Source organism: Elephas maximus, chromosome 1 (assembly GCF_024166365.1).
Source record: "Elephas maximus indicus isolate mEleMax1 chromosome 1, mEleMax1 primary haplotype, whole genome shotgun sequence".
NCBI classification, from domain to species: domain Eukaryota; kingdom Metazoa; phylum Chordata; class Mammalia; order Proboscidea; family Elephantidae; genus Elephas; species Elephas maximus.
In genome coordinates, this window is record NC_064819.1 from 122,388,991 (window position 1) to 122,407,748 (window position 18,758).

The 18,758-nt window shown below is 38.0% G+C and overlaps 1 protein-coding gene across 18 annotated transcripts in view; it reads right to left on the bottom strand.

Annotated features, from left to right (window-relative positions):
* DST (dystonin) overlaps window positions 1-18,758 on the bottom strand; it is a 490,994-nt gene that overhangs the window by 171,288 nt on the left and 300,948 nt on the right. For 15 of the 18 annotated variants that reach the window (XM_049894718.1, XM_049894699.1, XM_049894708.1 and 12 more), the window contains 6 exons: window positions 10,490-10,602; window positions 10,285-10,391; window positions 6,427-6,546; window positions 4,329-4,424; window positions 4,102-4,229; window positions 24-117 (listed from right to left, as the gene is read on the bottom strand). In XM_049894718.1, coding sequence (XP_049750675.1) covers window positions 24-117; window positions 4,102-4,229; window positions 4,329-4,424; window positions 6,427-6,546; window positions 10,285-10,391; window positions 10,490-10,602 — 658 coding nt within the window. Of the gene's footprint in view, window positions 1-23; window positions 118-224; window positions 4,078-4,101; window positions 4,230-4,328; window positions 4,425-6,426; window positions 6,547-10,284; window positions 10,392-10,489; window positions 10,603-18,758 lie in introns of those variants that run through there. The other 3 variants (XM_049894757.1, XM_049894800.1, XM_049894810.1) reach the window with 3 other exon arrangements.

The following is an 18,758-nucleotide window of genomic DNA, read 5'->3' on the forward strand; positions in this document are numbered from 1 at the left end:
AACAGCTCCTAAAATTAACTTACAGACTGGAGAGCATTTCGGGCAAGTATCAGTTTGTCTTCACAGGCGACACTGTCCCTCTGAACTCGGCTGGCAATCTGCTGCAACATTTCCAACCTAAAAGAAGGGACAAGATAAAAGAATGCCTCTCCCTTTGAAGCTGCAGAGTTCACCAACCCTGTAAAATACTGCCTACCAAAAGAAAAACACAATCAACTCAATACCTGTGTCCATCAAGGGATTCATTGCCAAAGCTAATGCAGGAGTTGATCAGCGTTGGACCACAATGAACAGAGAGAAAATTTTCATTTGAATCAAGACTGGTTCGAGTGCTAGTAGTGTTACTAAACACAGAATCACTGCTGTGGTAACTGTAACTACTAGTGTGCATTTTTACTCCTGAAACGATGTTCTTTCTTCGACCATTGAATGTAGACTAAAAAGCAGAAAGTCTACAAAAGGCACAACTTCTAACGGTGATAGGTGGCGGCTGAATGTTACAGCTGTAATGGCTCCTTAAATACGCTTCAACATGCATATTCAACACACAGCAAATAATATGCTGATAACTATTGAAAAGAATCTCGCCTAAAGCCACAGGTTTGCTAGCTGAGGTTTGCCTTTTGTAGCTTGCATTAAAACCCTGCAAGTATGGACAAAGTGCCTGATTGGGGCGTCACTGAAGAAGACATGCCAAATATTTTCACCAAGAGTCATCCAATTGCAACCACCTAAAAAACAACTCAGATGCCTCACAGAGGCCAGATGCTTTTAGAAAAGATTATTCTGGTAATACCAATCATCAGCTAAAAAGAACCCAAATATTCAACCATACCCTGACTACTGGAAACTGCCAGATCTGTACAGAATAACGTGAAGCTAAAAGCTGGCATATCAAGTGCTTATAATCAGACTCCGAAGAGAAACAAAGCACATTTATTACTTATTAGGTTAAATTAACTGGAAAAGTATCCATTTACCTTTCTTTACAAGATCTGCTCTCAGTAACCTTATTTCTAACCATACCATAGTTACTTGTATTTTTTAAATCCAAAGTGTTAAGTAGAATATTGTTGCGATCTTGTAAAATTAATTTGTCTGTACTTGTTTTTTCTTTCTCATCTGCCTGGTAATATCCCATCAATAACAATCTGTACATCAATTACATGCTGGCATAAAAGTTTCTCACGTTCAAATATATATCCAGCAATTTCTGCTTCATTCTGGAACTGCAGCCCTGATTCTAATCTTTCAGAATCCCGTGTTTTAAAAGAACCGAATATTAACTCTGTGAAATAAGGTTATTACATGGCGTAACAACACGGGCTCTTTCCCATTTGTCTTTTCCAAACTCCCATGCCACACAGGTAATATTTGCAATGCACAGTTAATGCCAAAAAACTTGTTGCATCAAGAAAAATGAAGCATTTACCCAGCCAAGCTCCTAAATATTTTCCCATCCCCAACAGTACAAAGCCAAACTGTTGCTTTGCTACTCTGTAAGGGCGGACGTTTTTCTTTTCAGAAGGCAAGAAAGGGGAAATTTGAGAGTGCATGTGAAATATAACTAGCAAACAGAAAAGCTTAAATTAATAGTAGTAGCACCTAACATTTATCAAACAATTATTATACAGTGGAGATTAATCACTTCACATACATTAGTTCATCTCATACTCATAACCACCAAATGTGGTGGGTACTATTACATCTTCTTTACAAATGAGAAAACTGAGGCTCCGCGAGATTAAAGACCTTGTCTAAGATTCACAGCTAGCAAACTGAGCGACTAATAATCTTAATGCAAGCTGTGCTGGTTCCTGGGCCCTGAAATCTTAGCCACTGCATTCTTTTATTAACATTTATTAAAATCCAGCTACTATTCTGATGACTAAAAATCTACCTACTTTCTCTGATATACATTCTCGTTACTTCAGATGATCAGCTTAGAGTATCTCATTTTCATCATCCAGAATTACCTCCTCCATGGAAGCTCCGGCCTGAGTGTCTGAAGCTTGTTTTGGTTCTAATGATCCGACTAAATCAAAACCAGTTACTACTGAATCGATTTCAACTCATGACGACCCTGTATGTGTCACAGTAGAACTGTACTGCATAGGGTTTTCAATGGGTGATTTTTTTGGAAGTAGACTGCCAGGCCTTTCCTCCAAGGCACCTCTGGGTGGACCTGAACCTCCAACCTTTCAGCTCGCAGCTGAGTGCTTTAACCATTTGCACTACCCAGGGACTCCAATGATCCAGCTATGAAGATAAAATACTATTCTTAAAAGTAGAACCAATAACTTAATCATTAACAGGACTGACAAGTTAGGCTTGCTTTCTCATATCTTCAACACATTATTTCATATTCCCACAACATTTAAGGCACTGTGTGGGGCACAAAGGACATGAATATACTGAGCATCTATATTGTATACACTGTGTTAAGCACTGGACTGGTAACACAATGAGCCACAAAAACAAGAGTTTGGAGCTTTTATCTGCGGAAGAGGCAGCAATTAACCAAATGATCACAAAAATAAACAATATTATAACTGAGGTAAGTGTTATGAAGGAACAATACATGTAAGTACGAGCATATATAACCTAGAAATTCGAACTACTCTGGGAGATTATGGAAACTTTCTTGAGGAAGTAACACTGGAGCTGCGATGTAAGGATGAAACAGACTTTTCTGCCAAAGGAACAGACTGTGCAAAGATCCTGTGTAATGGGAAGGCAGAACCTTGGCATATCAGAGCCCTTGTGAGAGACAGCCAGTGTGGCTACACTGCAGACAACAAAGACGGTGTGGTGTGAGACCAGGCTGGGGAGGTTGAAAGGCCCAGCCCCCACCCCTACGGAGTCCTCAGCAAATGAGAACACAGATCGCAATTCCCACACACCACAAGTCAGACAGTGGGGTAAGGACTAAAACAGAGACAAGTTCATCCATCAAATGTTTCCTAAGGGCTAAGTGGTACGTTCCTGGGCAACTGGGTGTTGTGGAAGAGAAAGAATGATAAAGAACCAGTGATGGCATTGTAGGATAAATCCATTTGTAGAAGTGTGGCAGAAAGGGAACTCAAATGGACATTTACTGAGTGTTTTCTAGATGCCATTCCACTACCCTTTAAATGGAATCATACTAGACCTTGGTTTCCACTGACCCGTTGAAAGAAAGTCAAAGCCAAAAATATAACAAGAAACAAAATAACCTAATTCTTGACTTATGAGCTTCCAGACCCAGGCCCTGTTGATTTAAGGCCAATTTTCAAAATTCTCAATTTTTATTGGCTTTAAAACTACCAACATTCTATAATATTAGACTTCACACACCAACCAGGTCTGCCAGGCATTTTATGTACATAACCTCACTGATTTACCCCTCAATTCTCTTGGAAGAGTTTATAGGTAAGAGTGGCATGGATTGAATTATGTCCCCCAAAAATGTGTCAAATAATTTGGCTGGGCCATGATTCCAGGTATTGCATGGTTATCCTCCATTTTGTGATTGTAATTTTATGTTAAAGAAGATTAGGGTGGGATTGTAACACCCTTACTAAGGTCAAATCCCTGATCCAATGTAAAGGGAGTTTCCTTGGAGTATGGCCTGCACCAACTTTTACCTTACAAGATACAAAAGGAAAGGGAAGCAAGCAGAGTTGAGGACCTCATATCACCGAGAAAGCAGGGCGCGTCCTTTGAACCCAGGAGCAGAACACGTCCTTTGGACCCAGGATCCCTGCACAGAGAAACTCCTAGTCCAGGAGAAGATTGATAAGAAGGCTGACAGAGAGAGAAAGCCTTCCCTTGCAGCTGACACCCTGAATTTGGACTTTTAGCCTACTTTACTGTGAGGAAATAAACTTCTCTTTGTTGAAGCCATCTCCTTGTAGTATTTCTGTTACGGCAGCACTAGATGATTAAGACAGTAAGGAAATGGAAAATCAGAAAGAGTAAGTGACTTATCTAAACTCACACAGCCAGTAAGTAGAAAAGATAAATTTTGATCCTAAGTCTGTCTATCTGGCTCTGAAATTTAAGCATTTTCCACAGGAACAAAGAGACTTTCCCCGTCTCCACCCTCCCACCCCTGCCTACCTTTCTACTTCCGGGCGAAGTGCTTTCTCCCTCTCAAGCATGGCAATAATGAGTTTCCCCCACTCTTTTTCTATGTCATTTGGATGATAACCTTGAAGGAGTTTGATGCGTCCAAATTCTATCCAAATCTTGGAAAAGCAAAATGTTTCATGTGAAGCAAAGATGCAAAGTATAACAAAGATTGTTTTTCACAATACAAAAGAATACAGAAAGAAATTTTTGCTTACCTCTAAGAGTTTATACAGGCGTTTAATTTTTGATTTTTCTGTCTCCTTTGGTGGAATTTCTGTTTCTTTAAACTGTAAATACTGATTATAAAGTGCCTGAAATAAAAGGGAAAATAATTAAGGGCCAAACCTCAAAGCTCTGTTTTCATTATCTCATAATGTCACTGCTTCAAACGCCACATCCTGTGTCTATGGATTCAGTGGAATTCCTCTTATAAATTCGACACTCCAGGGCAGTACTGATTCCCAGCCAGTTGGTGACCTGGGTTATGTTAAGATTTGAGGCAGGTACAATTATTGATGTGAGCCATGATTCAACAGGGCCACACAGGCATCTGGATAATAATAAACCGTTGACAGTGATTACTAACTATGGCTCTACTGAAAATCATCATCCAAATAAGAAAACATATCCTTTAAATATGTACTTTACAGTATGTTGCACTTTAGCTTTTAGTTTTTAGAAAAATAACCTGGTGTAGTTTCCCATAAAGGGAAAAGGGGGGAGGGGGGGACCCTGTCTCTCCTATTTCAAGACTGTATCCTTAAAAACAGAATTCTTATCAGATAGGTAGGACTAAGATTTGGTTTCAATGTCCCATTCGCCAAGTTAAACAGATTTTGAGATAAACCAAAGTTGCTGGTGCTATTATTAAAGAAGTTTCAATCTTATAATTATTATCTAGTTGTAGATATTAATTTGGGAACCTCATAAATAGGATGTATTTACTGTACTTTTATAAAGGACCTTCATAAAAATTATCTGGGTAAAATGTCTCCACATTTAATAAGTGTATGCTGATCATTTCACACTAATTCATGTTGACATAAAACCAGTCTCTATAAATCTTTAGGCAGACATATTTCTGAAGGGTTTCGTTCGCTATTAGTAGATACTTCTCCATGATATATTTACTTTCCTGTATTATGGCATATCCAGTAAGTAATCTGTGTGGTCGCTTAAGCTTCTCCTATAACTTAAAGGAACTTCATTAGTCAGAAGATAGCACAAGTTTCTGGACAATAGGAAACCATCTGGAAATAAGTATATTTGAACAGGAAATTTGAATATTGCTTAGAACTCAAAATGGAATGTTTCAGGGCTCCAGTCAGCCAGTAAGCACCGAATGCTACTAAGTGCTGAACACTGACCATGGCACCACGTGGTGACAGAGGTAAAAAGGCTTTCCTACTCTGGAAAGGTTTACCTCCACATAGGGAGACATAGCACAAACAGCTTTAGAACAGTGAAAAAGCATCTTATCAACAGATGCCAAGTAACTTCATGCCAAGGACAAACTCCTCATGGCAACGTGAAGAGCTGTTCTGAGATGTTCCATAAGGATATATCAACACAATGAGCAACTTTAAGGAGGCCCACCCTGGATTATTACAGTTTTTGCAATTCCAGTTTGATCATGAAAACAAAGCCTACAAAACCAAGAAATTACATTTTGTAGTTAATATTCACATAATCCAAATGTTCAAAATGATGCAACTTCCTCTCCAATATGCATCCTCATTTATATTTCCATAACATTTTTCCCTCAAAGAGTTCGACCTAAGTTTTTAGGTATCAGCAAATGTTTTGTTATGCCATTAATTCATTTATATTGGAAGTTAGATAGTTACTCTTGAATTTGTGGTGAAATACAGTACGTACCTATTGTTATACAAAAACAGCCTCTGAGGCAGTGTTTTAAACAGGATATGGTGACAGACACACTCCCAACCACAGTCACACTTCTGTGAGCTTCCCAGAGTCCCTCCTCCCCCAGCCATCTGGTAGGCTCCTAGGGGTTTTCCATGCACCAAAAAAAAGTCCGGGAATGTCAGTTCCAGAGATTCTTTCAAATTCTAAACTCTCTTAGCTTTGAAGCTAAGAGGCTGTAAATTTCTTTAAGCTGTTGTAGTTATTATGTTCTAAGTATTATTGTTTACCTCTTTTTGCTTTGTATAATAGAGGGATAAGCAAATAAAACTTTTGCTTACTCTCTAGTGGCTGCCAATTTTTCTTGAACTAAATGGAATTATTACAGCATTCTTTAACAGTTTAATAATCAAATGAATCCCATTTAACTTCTCTAGTGACACTGACCTTTAGTTCCACAGGATTATTAGGAAATGTTCTGTCAGACATTGTGGCCACATGGTGTCTAATCCACTGGATGAGGTAGTTCACCATATTCTGGTATTCAATCCATTTAACTTCAACATCCTAGAACAGTAAAATGGCAGACAAAGTCCAAGCCTGCAGATAATGACATTCTCATCTTACACAATCTAGTCAGATGCCACCCTATGAATTCACATTTCTTTAAACCTGACAAGGAGCCCAGTGGCACAGTGATTAGAGTGAGTGACTGCTAACCGAAAGGTCGGGGATTCGAAACCACCAGTGGCTCCGTGGGAGAAAGATGTGGTAGTCTCCTTCCATAGAGATTTATAGCCTCAGAAACCCTACAGGGTCACTGTGAGTCAGAACTGACTCAATGGCAGTGGTTTTGGGTGGATTTAAGCCTGAAAAAGAAAGCTGGTTAAACATTTTCTTACTTTCTACATAGTCCCAAGCTTTTCAACATATATAGCTTTAAAACATGCTATCACCATCTGACCACTACCCACTGCCGTCAAGTTGACTCCGACTCAGAGCACCCTATAGGACAGAATAGAACTGTCTCACAGGGTTTCCAAGGAGCAGCTGGTGGATTTGAATTGCCATCCTTTTGGTTAGCACCGAAGTACTTAACCACTGTGCCACAAGGGCTCCATGCACTAGCAAACTAAGTCCCAATTCTGATCCAAAGATAGTGCCTGCCTGGGTACTGTGTTGAGAAGGCCCCTAAGGCTGCTCCCAAACACAGCAGAAAAAAATGCTGTGATCAATTTCAAATGTTTGTCAGGTACTCAAAAAGGGCAAGTAAAAGGGTGCATAAAACAGATTAGTTGTAATCTCTGTCAATCATTCTTAGATCAAGTCCACTAAATATCTAAAACTCAAAAGAGTTACACAATATAGGAAACTGGATAGAAAAAAAAATATCAAATGAATATGGTGGGATAATTCAATTACTCATTAAGCAATTTTTTTTTTAATGGAGGAAACTGGAAAGTTAGCAACTGCTTTGTCCAATTAAGTATTTGATAAGTGCTTTTTAAGTTCAAAACACGATGCTAAGTGTTATAAGTAATCAAAAAATAACAGTTTAAGACATAATACCAATTGTCAAGGAGTTACTGCTTAGATGGGGAGAAAAGAGACGCACATAATTTAAACAGTTAAGCAAAATGAAGCAGTATTTAATTGAGCGTCAAAACAACTTAAGCAGGTACCACATACTAGAAGTAGAGATAAAAACCAGGTAAGGATATATGTGCCCCTAAATTGTCACTAAAGGATTATGGGAGAGGATGTTCCTGGGCAGTTCTGAAATGAGCATAAATAATTGGGAGGAGGGGATGAATAAAAAGACAGGGTGTCCAAATGAGTGAGGGCACGAAAATCAAAATGCCCTGGCTGCCAGTAACCAATTCATGTTGAGACACAGTAGCTAAAAAGGTAGGAAAAGATGATAAGGATATACAGACTTTTAAATACCAGAATGTCTAGATTGGATTTAATCTTACAAACCACATGAAGCCACTGAAAGTTTTCAAGCTAAAGGCATCAAATTTTAGAAAAGTTTAATTTGTCAACAGAGTGCAGAGTTGACTCGGACAGGAAAAAACTAGAGGTGGAAAACCCATAAGAAAGCTACCATCATAGTTCTAGTGTGGGGGAAAGAAAAAAAAAAACCAAGCCTGTTGCTGTCGAGTCGATTCCAACTCATAGCAACCCAATCAGACAGAGTAGAACTGCCCCACAGAGCTTCCATGGAGCGCCTAGTGGATTTGAACTGACAACCTTTTGGTTAGCAGCCATTACACTGAACTACTACGCCACCAGGGTTTCCAGTTCTAGTGTGAAGGGACCAGGAATAGGTAGTGAGAAGAGAAAGCAAGGACTGGCCACAAGAAACATTCTGAAAGGAACAATGATTGGTAGATGATTGGTTGTTAATTGTAAAGGAAAGGCAGAATCAAAGATGACCCAAATGGTTTGAGCCCAAGTAAATGGACAAGGAGTGAGAGCACTAACGGAAGGGGGCAGGGGGAAGAACGGGAGGAAGCAAGCCAGTTTAGTGGAAAGAAGATGAAAATGTTTGGAAATACAAAGAATTTCAAATGATGGTAGAACAGCCAAATGAAATAAACCAGCAGATGACTTCACATTTGGAGTGAGAGTTTACACAAGACATCTGGGATAGAAAGATTTAGTATTTTTTCATTCAGTAAATATGTCAGGCCTTCTTTAGGCAAGAAAAGAACAACAACAATAAGTAATAATAACTCAGAGACTCAAAGCAAAGAAGGTCAAAGACAGATTAGAAAGTCTGAAGAGAAAACGGAATCAGGAGGGGGAAGGAAGTAGTATTCAGAGAGGCAAAAGCCAGGTAAGTGGAGCCTCAAACGCAAAAAAAAAAAAAAAAAGAGATAAAAATAAATGATCTTTGAACACACTAGGTATGGACCACTTTAGCACCTACTAAGTGTAGAGCCCTATGTGAGACACTGTGTATGTGAATAAATATACATTAAATGTAATCTCTTTTAATTGTCACATTAAGGCAATACATTATTCATTGATAAATAATTTTAAGAATCCTGATAAGGTCATACGAAAACCTTTTTTGAGGTCAGATTTGGACCATGGTCCATGTATTCTTAACTTCTAGCCCATCCTATGATAAATGTTATAACTATAAGAAAAAGTAACGATGCAAAAATTTGAATTGCTGACTTCTCAGAGACTCCTTTTAGTAGAAAAATGGGACAAAAGCTACACAGCACAGACCACCTACTTAAGAATGGAGTGGGGGTGGGGAAGAGGAGTGAGCAATAATATAGCCGCTAAAGGAGACAGAGACAGTAGGTTCAGAACAGAACTTCCTGCCCACACCACACCCCCAAGAGGGAGACCTGAGCACAGCTGAATTTAAAAAAAAAAAAAAAAATACAGGGGGAAAAATGATTAACTCGTTGGCAGGCATTAGAGGGGAGGATGAGCATGGGACCAAGTTACTCAGGGATCATAAGAGGATAAGCCTTTGGAAAGAGAGAAGGGAAGTAGGGAAGGGAAAGGAAATAGGTCTAGAAACAACAGCACACTGAGGTAAACTAACAGAGTGGAAAAGGGAGCTCACCAAGATGAGCTCCTAAACCTTCAGGATAAAGTAGGAAAAAAAAAGTTATCTGCAGGGAGGAGAGGAGGAGCCAGGGTGAGAGGGGATTGTTCCCAAATGTATAATATGTCCAGGATTTCCTGTTCTCTTCCAGAAATGTACGAATACTTGCTAGCATGACCACTACAATATGTATGATTGAACTGAATTACTAATAAGGAGTCCAAAGCTGTGTGTCAGAGATCTTGCCCCGCTTACTCAACAGTTCTGTGAATTTGGCCAAATTACATAACCTTCCTCTGGGACTGTTAAATCAGAAAAACGATACCTGGCCAATTTATCTCAAGGGATCATCTGAGCTAATAAACTGAAAAGTGTTTTCAAAAGTCAGCTATTCTATATATATAAAAGGATAGCAAAAAGAGTACTGGTAAAACAGAGGCAAGCTAAAATCTCCAAATTTTAGTGGTTCACAGCTTTTATTTATAAAATGAAATGTAATTCTGAATGGTCTAGTTACAACACTGAACAAATATTATTTTGAGATACATTCTAATTTTAATGGTGGAATAGTATCATAAAATGCATAGGGTATCAGTTTATTACAGAGCATATTAACTCAAATTATTAAAAAAAATATGAAATTGAAAAACTGTAAAAAGCACTACCAAAGAATTCACTCATCTGGTCATTACTGAATCAATAGCACTTAACATGGGAAAATCAATACTCACGTTTGCACTGATGCCTTCACCACCTTCAGGGACTTTAGGAAATGCATCATAGAGAGATGACACATAAGTTATTACTGATTTTTCATCAGGTGAGGAGACATCAACATCTAAACGCAGCAACATAAATTGATTATTTAACCATGCTGACAGATTATTTTTGATCAGACTTCATGGTGGTCCACAGATGGTAAAGACAACAACTCACCTTCAGGATCCAGAAGCCTTATAACACCAATTTTTTCTGCTACATAAAAAGCGTGCTCTAAATTTGCAATGTTGCTTTGAACAGCAACAGTATTCATGTCTATCAGGTCCGGCCTAGGAAAAAATTCACTGTTTTAGTTAAAAGTTTCTAATGTGCCAATTCAAGATTATATTTACATTTGCATCTATTTATACAACTTCTGCAAATATTAATACTAAGACTGCGTAAAATACAGAGATTTTCATCAAACATTTCACATTGCTTACTTCTCTTGGAAACTTGTATGTGCCAAAAGCAAATGGAACAAAGAAAATATAAAAATTTGAACTTACACAACTTTCAACAAATACTACAAATTCTTTACAGTCTTAGAATATATATGAAGATCTTCCCCATTCAACCTGTTTAAGCTCTACTTCCCCAATAGCATCCTTCTAATCCAACAAACACAAACACAAAAAGCTAATGCTTAGTTCAGTGCCTGCCCGTGTCATCCACTGTCTGGGGTACCCTTTCCTGCTGCTGCTGTCTTCTTTAATCCTATGCATCCTTCAGGGTAAACATCAAGCCCTACCTCCTTGTGGACTGTAATTTTCTCAGTCCTTCTTGCTCTCTCTGTTCTCCGGCCTCCATATAGTCCTGGCCTATGACACTCAGAAACCCTGGTGGCATAGTGGTTAAGTGCTACGGCTCCTAACCAAACGGTCAGCAGTTCAAATCCGCCAGGCGCTCCTTGGAAACTCTATGGGGCAGTTCTACTCTGTCCTATAGGGTCGTTATGAGTCGGAACTGACTCGACTGCACTGGGTTTGGTTTTTTTGTTTGTTTGTTTTTATGACACTCCATTTGGCACTTAGGATAATCATGTACTTCACTGCCATATTTTCACGTACATCCAAATCGTGTTCCAACCAGTCAATTCCAATGCAGCAAGAACCATGTATTAATAAACTTTTGAATTTTATTATTCTGCTGGCATGCACAGTGATATGTACATAGATAATAAATAACTGCTAATAAGTTGGTAGAAGCTTGATCATTTAGTAATTTGAATTATACATGGATGCTGATATAAGTACTAGTTTTTACACACACACACACATACAACTTCATCTCTTTCTAATTTGTGAGGCTTACATGTAATTCTAAGCCATGGGTATACTTTGAAGCTAGTTCTATCTATATGAGACGAGAAAAGATTTTCCAAACGCTCCTTGTATAGAAGTGCCAAAATGCAGTAGTTGGAAGCTTAACTCAAGACCAGAAGCCAGTCAGAAATCTCACAAACAAAGCATTAAAATACAGAAACATCATGCTAGATGAAATAAGTCAATCACAAAAGGACAAATACTGTATCAGTGCACTATTATAAAAACTCATGAAAAGGCTTACACACAGAAAGAGACAATCTCTGATGATTATGAAGCAGTGGGGAGGGAAAAACACTAACCAGACAACAGATAAGCAGTAACTTTGGCGAAGGGTTAAGACAGTACACAATACTGGGGAAGTCAGCACAGCTTGACCAAGGCAAAGTCATAGAAGCTTTGCAGACACATCCAAACTCCCTGAGGGATGGAGTTACATGGTCTCAGGGAACATCTAGCTCAACTGGCATAATATAGTTTATAAAAAAAAAATGTTCTACATCTTTATTTGGTGAGTAGCGTTTGGGCCCTTAAAAGCTTGTGAGTGGCCATCTAAGATATTTCACTGGTCCCACCCCATCTGGACCAAGAGAGAATGATGAAAACCAAAGACACAAGGTAAGGATTAGTCCAAAGGACTAATGGACCAGAGCTACCACAGCCTCCACCAGACGGAGTTCAGTACAACTAGATGGTACCTGGCTACAACCAGCAACTGCTCTGACAGGGATTACAATAGAGGGTTCCAGACAGAATTGGAAAAAAATGTAGAACAAAACTCAAACTCACAAAAAAAGACCAGACTTACTGGTCTGACAGAGACTGGAGGAATCCCCGAGAGTATGGCCCCCAGACGCCTTTTTAACTTAGTACTGAAATCACTCCTGAGGTTTACTTTTCAGCCAAAGATTAGACAGGCCTATAAAACAAACAATAATATACGTAACTTAAATGGGGACACCAGTCCAGGGGCAAGGAGGGGACACGAAAGCTGGATAAGTAGAAATGGGGAACCCAAGGCAGAGAAGGGGTGAGTGTTGACGTGTCACAGGGTTGGCAAACAATGTCACAAAACAATATGTATAATGTTTAATAAGAAATTAATTTGCTCTATAAACTTTCACCTAAAGCACAATTAAAAACAAAAAAGAATACAGAAACAAATGTGGAAACACTAAAGCCTTCAAAAGGGTTTCACCCACCCCAAAATCACTGAGTAAGAACCTGTTTATCAGTTTATAAGCAAAAGCCCTCTACAACCGCCAAAGGCATTCTATTCTGCTCAAAATAATCATTTGGGGAACCACAGAGCGAGTGAGAGGGCTCAGAGGTAGAGCAGGAGGAATGAAATGCAAATTATTTTGAATACTATTTGGAAGGTTGTTTACATGAGAAATTCTTTGAAAATATATCATTAATCTTAGAAAGGTGAAGAGCAATTTGTACTCCTATTTTTACCTGATGAGAAAGGAGGCTTCCAAAACAATCTCCTTGAAGTTTTATAGCACTTTGCAATGGTCATAACCTTGATATGTAGCCACCATTACCTGCCCACTTGAATCTTAGGACGTTATTAGGAAACTCTTTAATGTTATCACATACCACCAATATGATCACTCAAAAGTGATCCTACATTTATTATAGGAACAACAAATCTACTGAAAACAATGGGGGAAGTGCCATACCTCTAGAAATAACATTTCTTTTTCACATAGAGGTATGCTGAAGAGTGTGCCAACTTTAAGATTACTAAACAGGTGTATATCACAGTTTAGACAAAAACAAATATCCAAAATTCTTCCATTAAAACTATGTTTTGTTTCCATAAAGTGCACACATTTTCAAGAAATAATAAACAGCCTTTTTGAGTTTGCCAAATCTCAGAACAAGAAACAGCATGTCATTATGTGAACCCTGCCATTAGCAAAGAAAGCAAACAGTGAGTAATCCCAGAGAAAATGAATAAAGTCATGGAAGAATCAGGTTTTCGAGTAAGAGAATAAAACATAAAACTTCCTTCAGAATGACATAGTCATTTCAGCAGAAAAGCAGCTGTGTAATACATTGAGTTCGGATAAGTCACCTCTTTTATCCTGACATTTAACATTTTAATGGAACAAAAACTGAAATGGTTTCCCTCCATAAAAGACTGCAGTCAAAAAAGAAAACTGGTTAAAACAAGGAGGAAAAGAAGGGAAGCTTTAAAAATCACTATGAAAAAGTAAGAGCCTAAAAATCTTCACATCTATCCCTCTTCTAGCTCATCTAAGAGTTTGGTCATTTTCACAGTCTTTCAATCTGCCCTTTCTCTATGTATCTAGTGAAGGAGAGCATCCAGAAGAGGCAAATGTCTGCCTTTCTTTAGTCTCGCTGGAATAATATAACCTTTAATAATTTCAGCTATTTTCAGCATACGGAAGATTTATCTTTTTGTTCTGAAGGTTTCACTGTAACATCTCCTTTGGCAGAACGTTAACAGGAAGTTTCATTTCCATCTTAAGTTTGACTCACCCAAGAACGTTAGACTACACTGCAAGCATGCAGTAGGCCACAACCAAGTTCCTGTATTTTTGACAGCTGAGCATTAACTGATCTAATTTCCCTGTTCTATGGAAACCTTCCAAAATCATAATGTAATCCTCTGCCCCTAAAATAACTTACACTAGTCTTTTTATAGAAAAAGGACCATTTTAATTCTTACTTGTTTTATTATTCTATGATAACGCTCTCTTTTCTAAATGACTCCATCATTGTGGATGGCAATTTTTAAAAACATATATTTATATCACACTTTTTTCCAGAAACGTTTATCAACAGCTTACAAAGAAATGAAAATACAAGAAGACAACAGTATAAGATGAAGTTGAAAATGAGGCCAAAACATATAAGCCACTTACATGCACGTTTCGCGGCCATAATTTGTTCCAAAAATAATAGGGCAAAAAAGTATCAAACAAAATGGTTAATGTCATATGCAAAATAATTTCAGATAAAAGTAATGTTTACCTCTTATACAATACCCATTTTAACAGAGCATTCTACCCAGACAAAACAGGTATTTATACATAAACATGTAAGTGGTCACATATGTATATATAGGTATATGTATGGAAATACGGAGACCCTGAGCGGCACGAATGGTTAAGTGCTGGGCTAATAACTGGAAGGTTAGCAGTTTGAACCCACCCAGAGGTGCCTCAGAAGAAAGGCCTGGCATCTACTTCCAAAAGGTCACAGCCATAAAAACCCTGTGGAGCACAGTTCTGTTCTGAAATACATGGGGTTGCCATGAGTCAGAACTGACTCCATAACAACTGGTTTGGTTTGGTTTTTTTATACAGATATATGTAATATAAAGATATTGCTACCCTAACAAACAGCCAAAGCCGGCTGAACATTAAAATTGCATAAGAGACTTTTGTAATACAGACACAACCAAATAAATTTCCAGTCCTCAGGCACTTTACTAATAAATTAGCTTACATAAGAATTAGACAGGATTCTGTAGGAAAATGTGACTTGATACTGAGTTATCAATGTCTGAAGATTAGCACAAGAGACTAAGGCTTCCATATTATGTCATGTCCAACACTGATTGTGCTGAGCTACAAGGAGCGTGAAATGAAGTCAAAATACCTGGGGAAAAAGTAATGAGAACTTGCCACTGGAACACGTTAGAGAGCGCACTGACAAACGTTAGCTAAGAGACAAGTACATCAGTGCAGATATAAGATAACCAAATCCTGAACCAAACAGTTGACAACACCTGAAGAGGCAGATTTAAGAAGTATCAATGCATAGTCAAAGCCCAAATTTGGAGATTTTTTTCAAAGGATGACAAATTTAAGTGATTTAAACTCCTAAATTTTGTTACGATTTTGTTGGCATGCAATAACTATTTACTGAATGGATGTGGACCGTTGGCTTTTAGCTGCCATCATCTGAACCTTCTTCTTATACTTGAGCAATTTCCCTTCTATGAGTCTTAGGGGCCAGAGATGGACAGAGCCCATTTCCCACTACAGAAACAAAACACATCAGATTTTTCTTGCCTCTTTCCTTTGTTCAAATAACCTCCACAGCCTGCCTCATCCACATAAATGACACTACCTGGCCAACTCACATTCTTCCTGCAAGACTCAATTCTACTGTCATCTCCTCCAGGAAGCACTTCTTCCTGGTCCCAAAGGCTGGGTGTTATCTCTGTTTCTGTGTTTGCCGCATTTTATGTATATGTCTGTCTCACATTACACTGTGGTTCCTGAAGGCAGGGACTGTGTTTTACCCATGTTTATACCCCTGACATCTAGCACAATGCCTAGCACATGAACGTCTAAAGAATGAATGAATAAAACAATGAATGAGCTGTTGGGACTGGAAGATCCTAATAATTAAAACTCCTGGAGACATATTCCATCCTAGGTTTGTTCCTTTTCTTTTCTTTCACTAATTTCTACAGACAAAGCCATAATCTATGGCTTCCAACAAGGCTTCAAATCCTAGTTTCAACTAAGTTATAGATTCTTCATAAGTTAAAGCAAGCACACACCCTTTTGAGGTTTCCTAAAGGCTTCACTCTGCTGAAAACAATTTGGAAAACAGGCATGGAGTGGAAAACAACAAATGAGGGATAAATTATAAAGTTTCAAAAAGCATATATAGCTTCTTCTACATTCCCCTCACTTCTCATCTTCTCAACTTCAGCTTCTGGCAAAGCTGCTACTTGGGATGCTTTATAAAATCATAAAAATCACAAAACAACAACAGGATTGATGCCTACTACGTGGCAGACAAGACATTTAGGGTTTTAAACGTTATTATTTCATCCTCTCAGCAACAGTAATGGTGGGTTGCGTTATTATCCTCAACTTACAGAGGAAAAGAAAAAAAAACTGAAGCTTAAGTAGGTTACATAACCTTGCAAAGCGCACAAATCTGAAAAGTGTTAGAGTCAGGATTTCAACCCAGGTCTGTCTGAGTACATAGCCTAAGCTTTTTGCTATACTCTCCTGGCATTATAAGCTGAGGACTATTTAAATAGTAACATACAATATCAAGATAAAATAAAGAAGAAGTGATGATTCAGCTACTAGGGGAAATGAAAATGATGATGGTATTACCATAAAGAAACACAAGGAAGTGTGTACGTATGTATTTACATACCCCAAAAAATAAATTAAAAGAAATAAGAAAAATAAACTTCCAGATTATTGTTACAACGGTACTCGTCAATATCCACAATCCCAGTATTTCACAAGCTTATGGGAAATATACACTTAGAATGGTTTTAAGACCCTAACCCAGACTTACTGAATAAGGGAAAAGACTGGTGGCCTGTATTTTAACAAGTACCTTCCCCCACACAGGTGCTTCTTACGAGGCAAGGTTATAAACGAAACCATCCTAGAGTATCTCTCGTCTCTTACATTTCTTTGGTCTTTTTCTCACAAAATTATAGTTTCTAATTGGTAAAAAAAAAAAACTACACTACTATCAGATAGTTATAAGACAAACACAAAGCACATGCAAACACAAACATGCCTACTGCCTTATGCCCTCAGCAGAAGACAGTGAATCTTTCAACTCTTTTCCAGTCTTTATTTTTATTGTTTATATCAAACTTAGTGTTGGTCAGGGATGACATTTAGTGTTGTACTAACTCTAGAATGGACTGTATAATGAAGAAATCTGAAAAAGGATTTCACAGATTTTTTTTTTTTTTTCATTAAAGCAAAAAAAAAAAAAAAAAAATCACTTAAGTAACCTTTGTGATTTGAGATACCTGATCACCTGAAAGGAAACTGGACAACAGTTTACTTTGATTAAAAAAAAAAAAAAAAAAAAGACAACCTTTACATATTTGAGGGAAAAGACTATACTGAGGTGAAAAAAAAAAAACACCTAATCAGGTGTTCCACGATATATTATTCCTAACTCATTATCTATCTATATATGGCTTTGGATACATACTCTCAGTTCCCTTCCATGAAAAATGAAAATCAGTGATGACAAAAATTGAGAACTAGAATCTGCTAGAATCCCAGTTATCCCTGAAGAGCACCTGGAAATGTGTGTGTGGGAGTGAGGGGCAGGAGAAGTATATAGAGATGTTATTGGCATAAGGTTTGAAAAGCCCAATGGACTTGCCCAAAATCTCAAGAGCAGATTTATGTGAAAGTACTTTTGAAACTAGGAATAAGAGCAATGTATACAAGGTTATCAAGAAGTATCTATTGGCATATAAACAATGTAATGAGAATATAATCAGAGAAGGCATAATTTGGTGCTTTGGTATAATAATTAGAAAATAATTCTTCCCCGTCAACAAACTAGCAAGCTCCTTCATTTGCTCTATATTTAAAAAGCATCTACCATGTGCCAGGAAATGTGTTAAATAGGCCCTGAGAATATAATAGATCTCACACTACTAAAACTTACAAGTGAAGACATCTAAATAAACACAATAAATATATCTGCAACTGCATTAAAGCAACAAAGGATAAAGATATGGAAGGCAGCTAAATAATCACAGAAATAAACATAACTGCAACTGTGTTAAATGCTATAAAGGTGAAGGGTATGGGCCTCGAAGCTGCGACTTAATCAGGTAAGGTTTCCCCACTGAGGTGTAGGGAGAACACAGAGCTTCAAAGGGAGCTCAGAAGAAAAAGTAGTGAAAGAGTATCTGGGTAGAGGGAAAAGCATGCATGTGCTCTGTGGTTGGAGGGAGCATTGCTACAAGACGACCACTGTCGGTGGGTGAGGATCCAGCAGCAAAGAGGAACGTGACAAGAAATGAAGCTAGATAGAGGGCAGGGGTCAAGATGATGTAGAATCTCGTGGCCTTCTTAAAGGATTTTGGGTTTTTTTCTAAGAACTATGGAACACCATTAATGTACATTAATAAGGAGGATTGTAAGGGATTAAATTATGAGATGGGTGAGATGAAGAAGAAAATTTAAAGGGGCAAAAGTACTCCCACAGAATACAGGCAGAATGCCATGGTGACTTGCAAAAGAATGTAGCAGTGGTAAGAGAAATGGACAAGGTCAGGAGCTATTTAGAAGGTCAAATCCACAGAACTTAGTTTTGTAACAATGGTTACAGTCATTAGGGATATA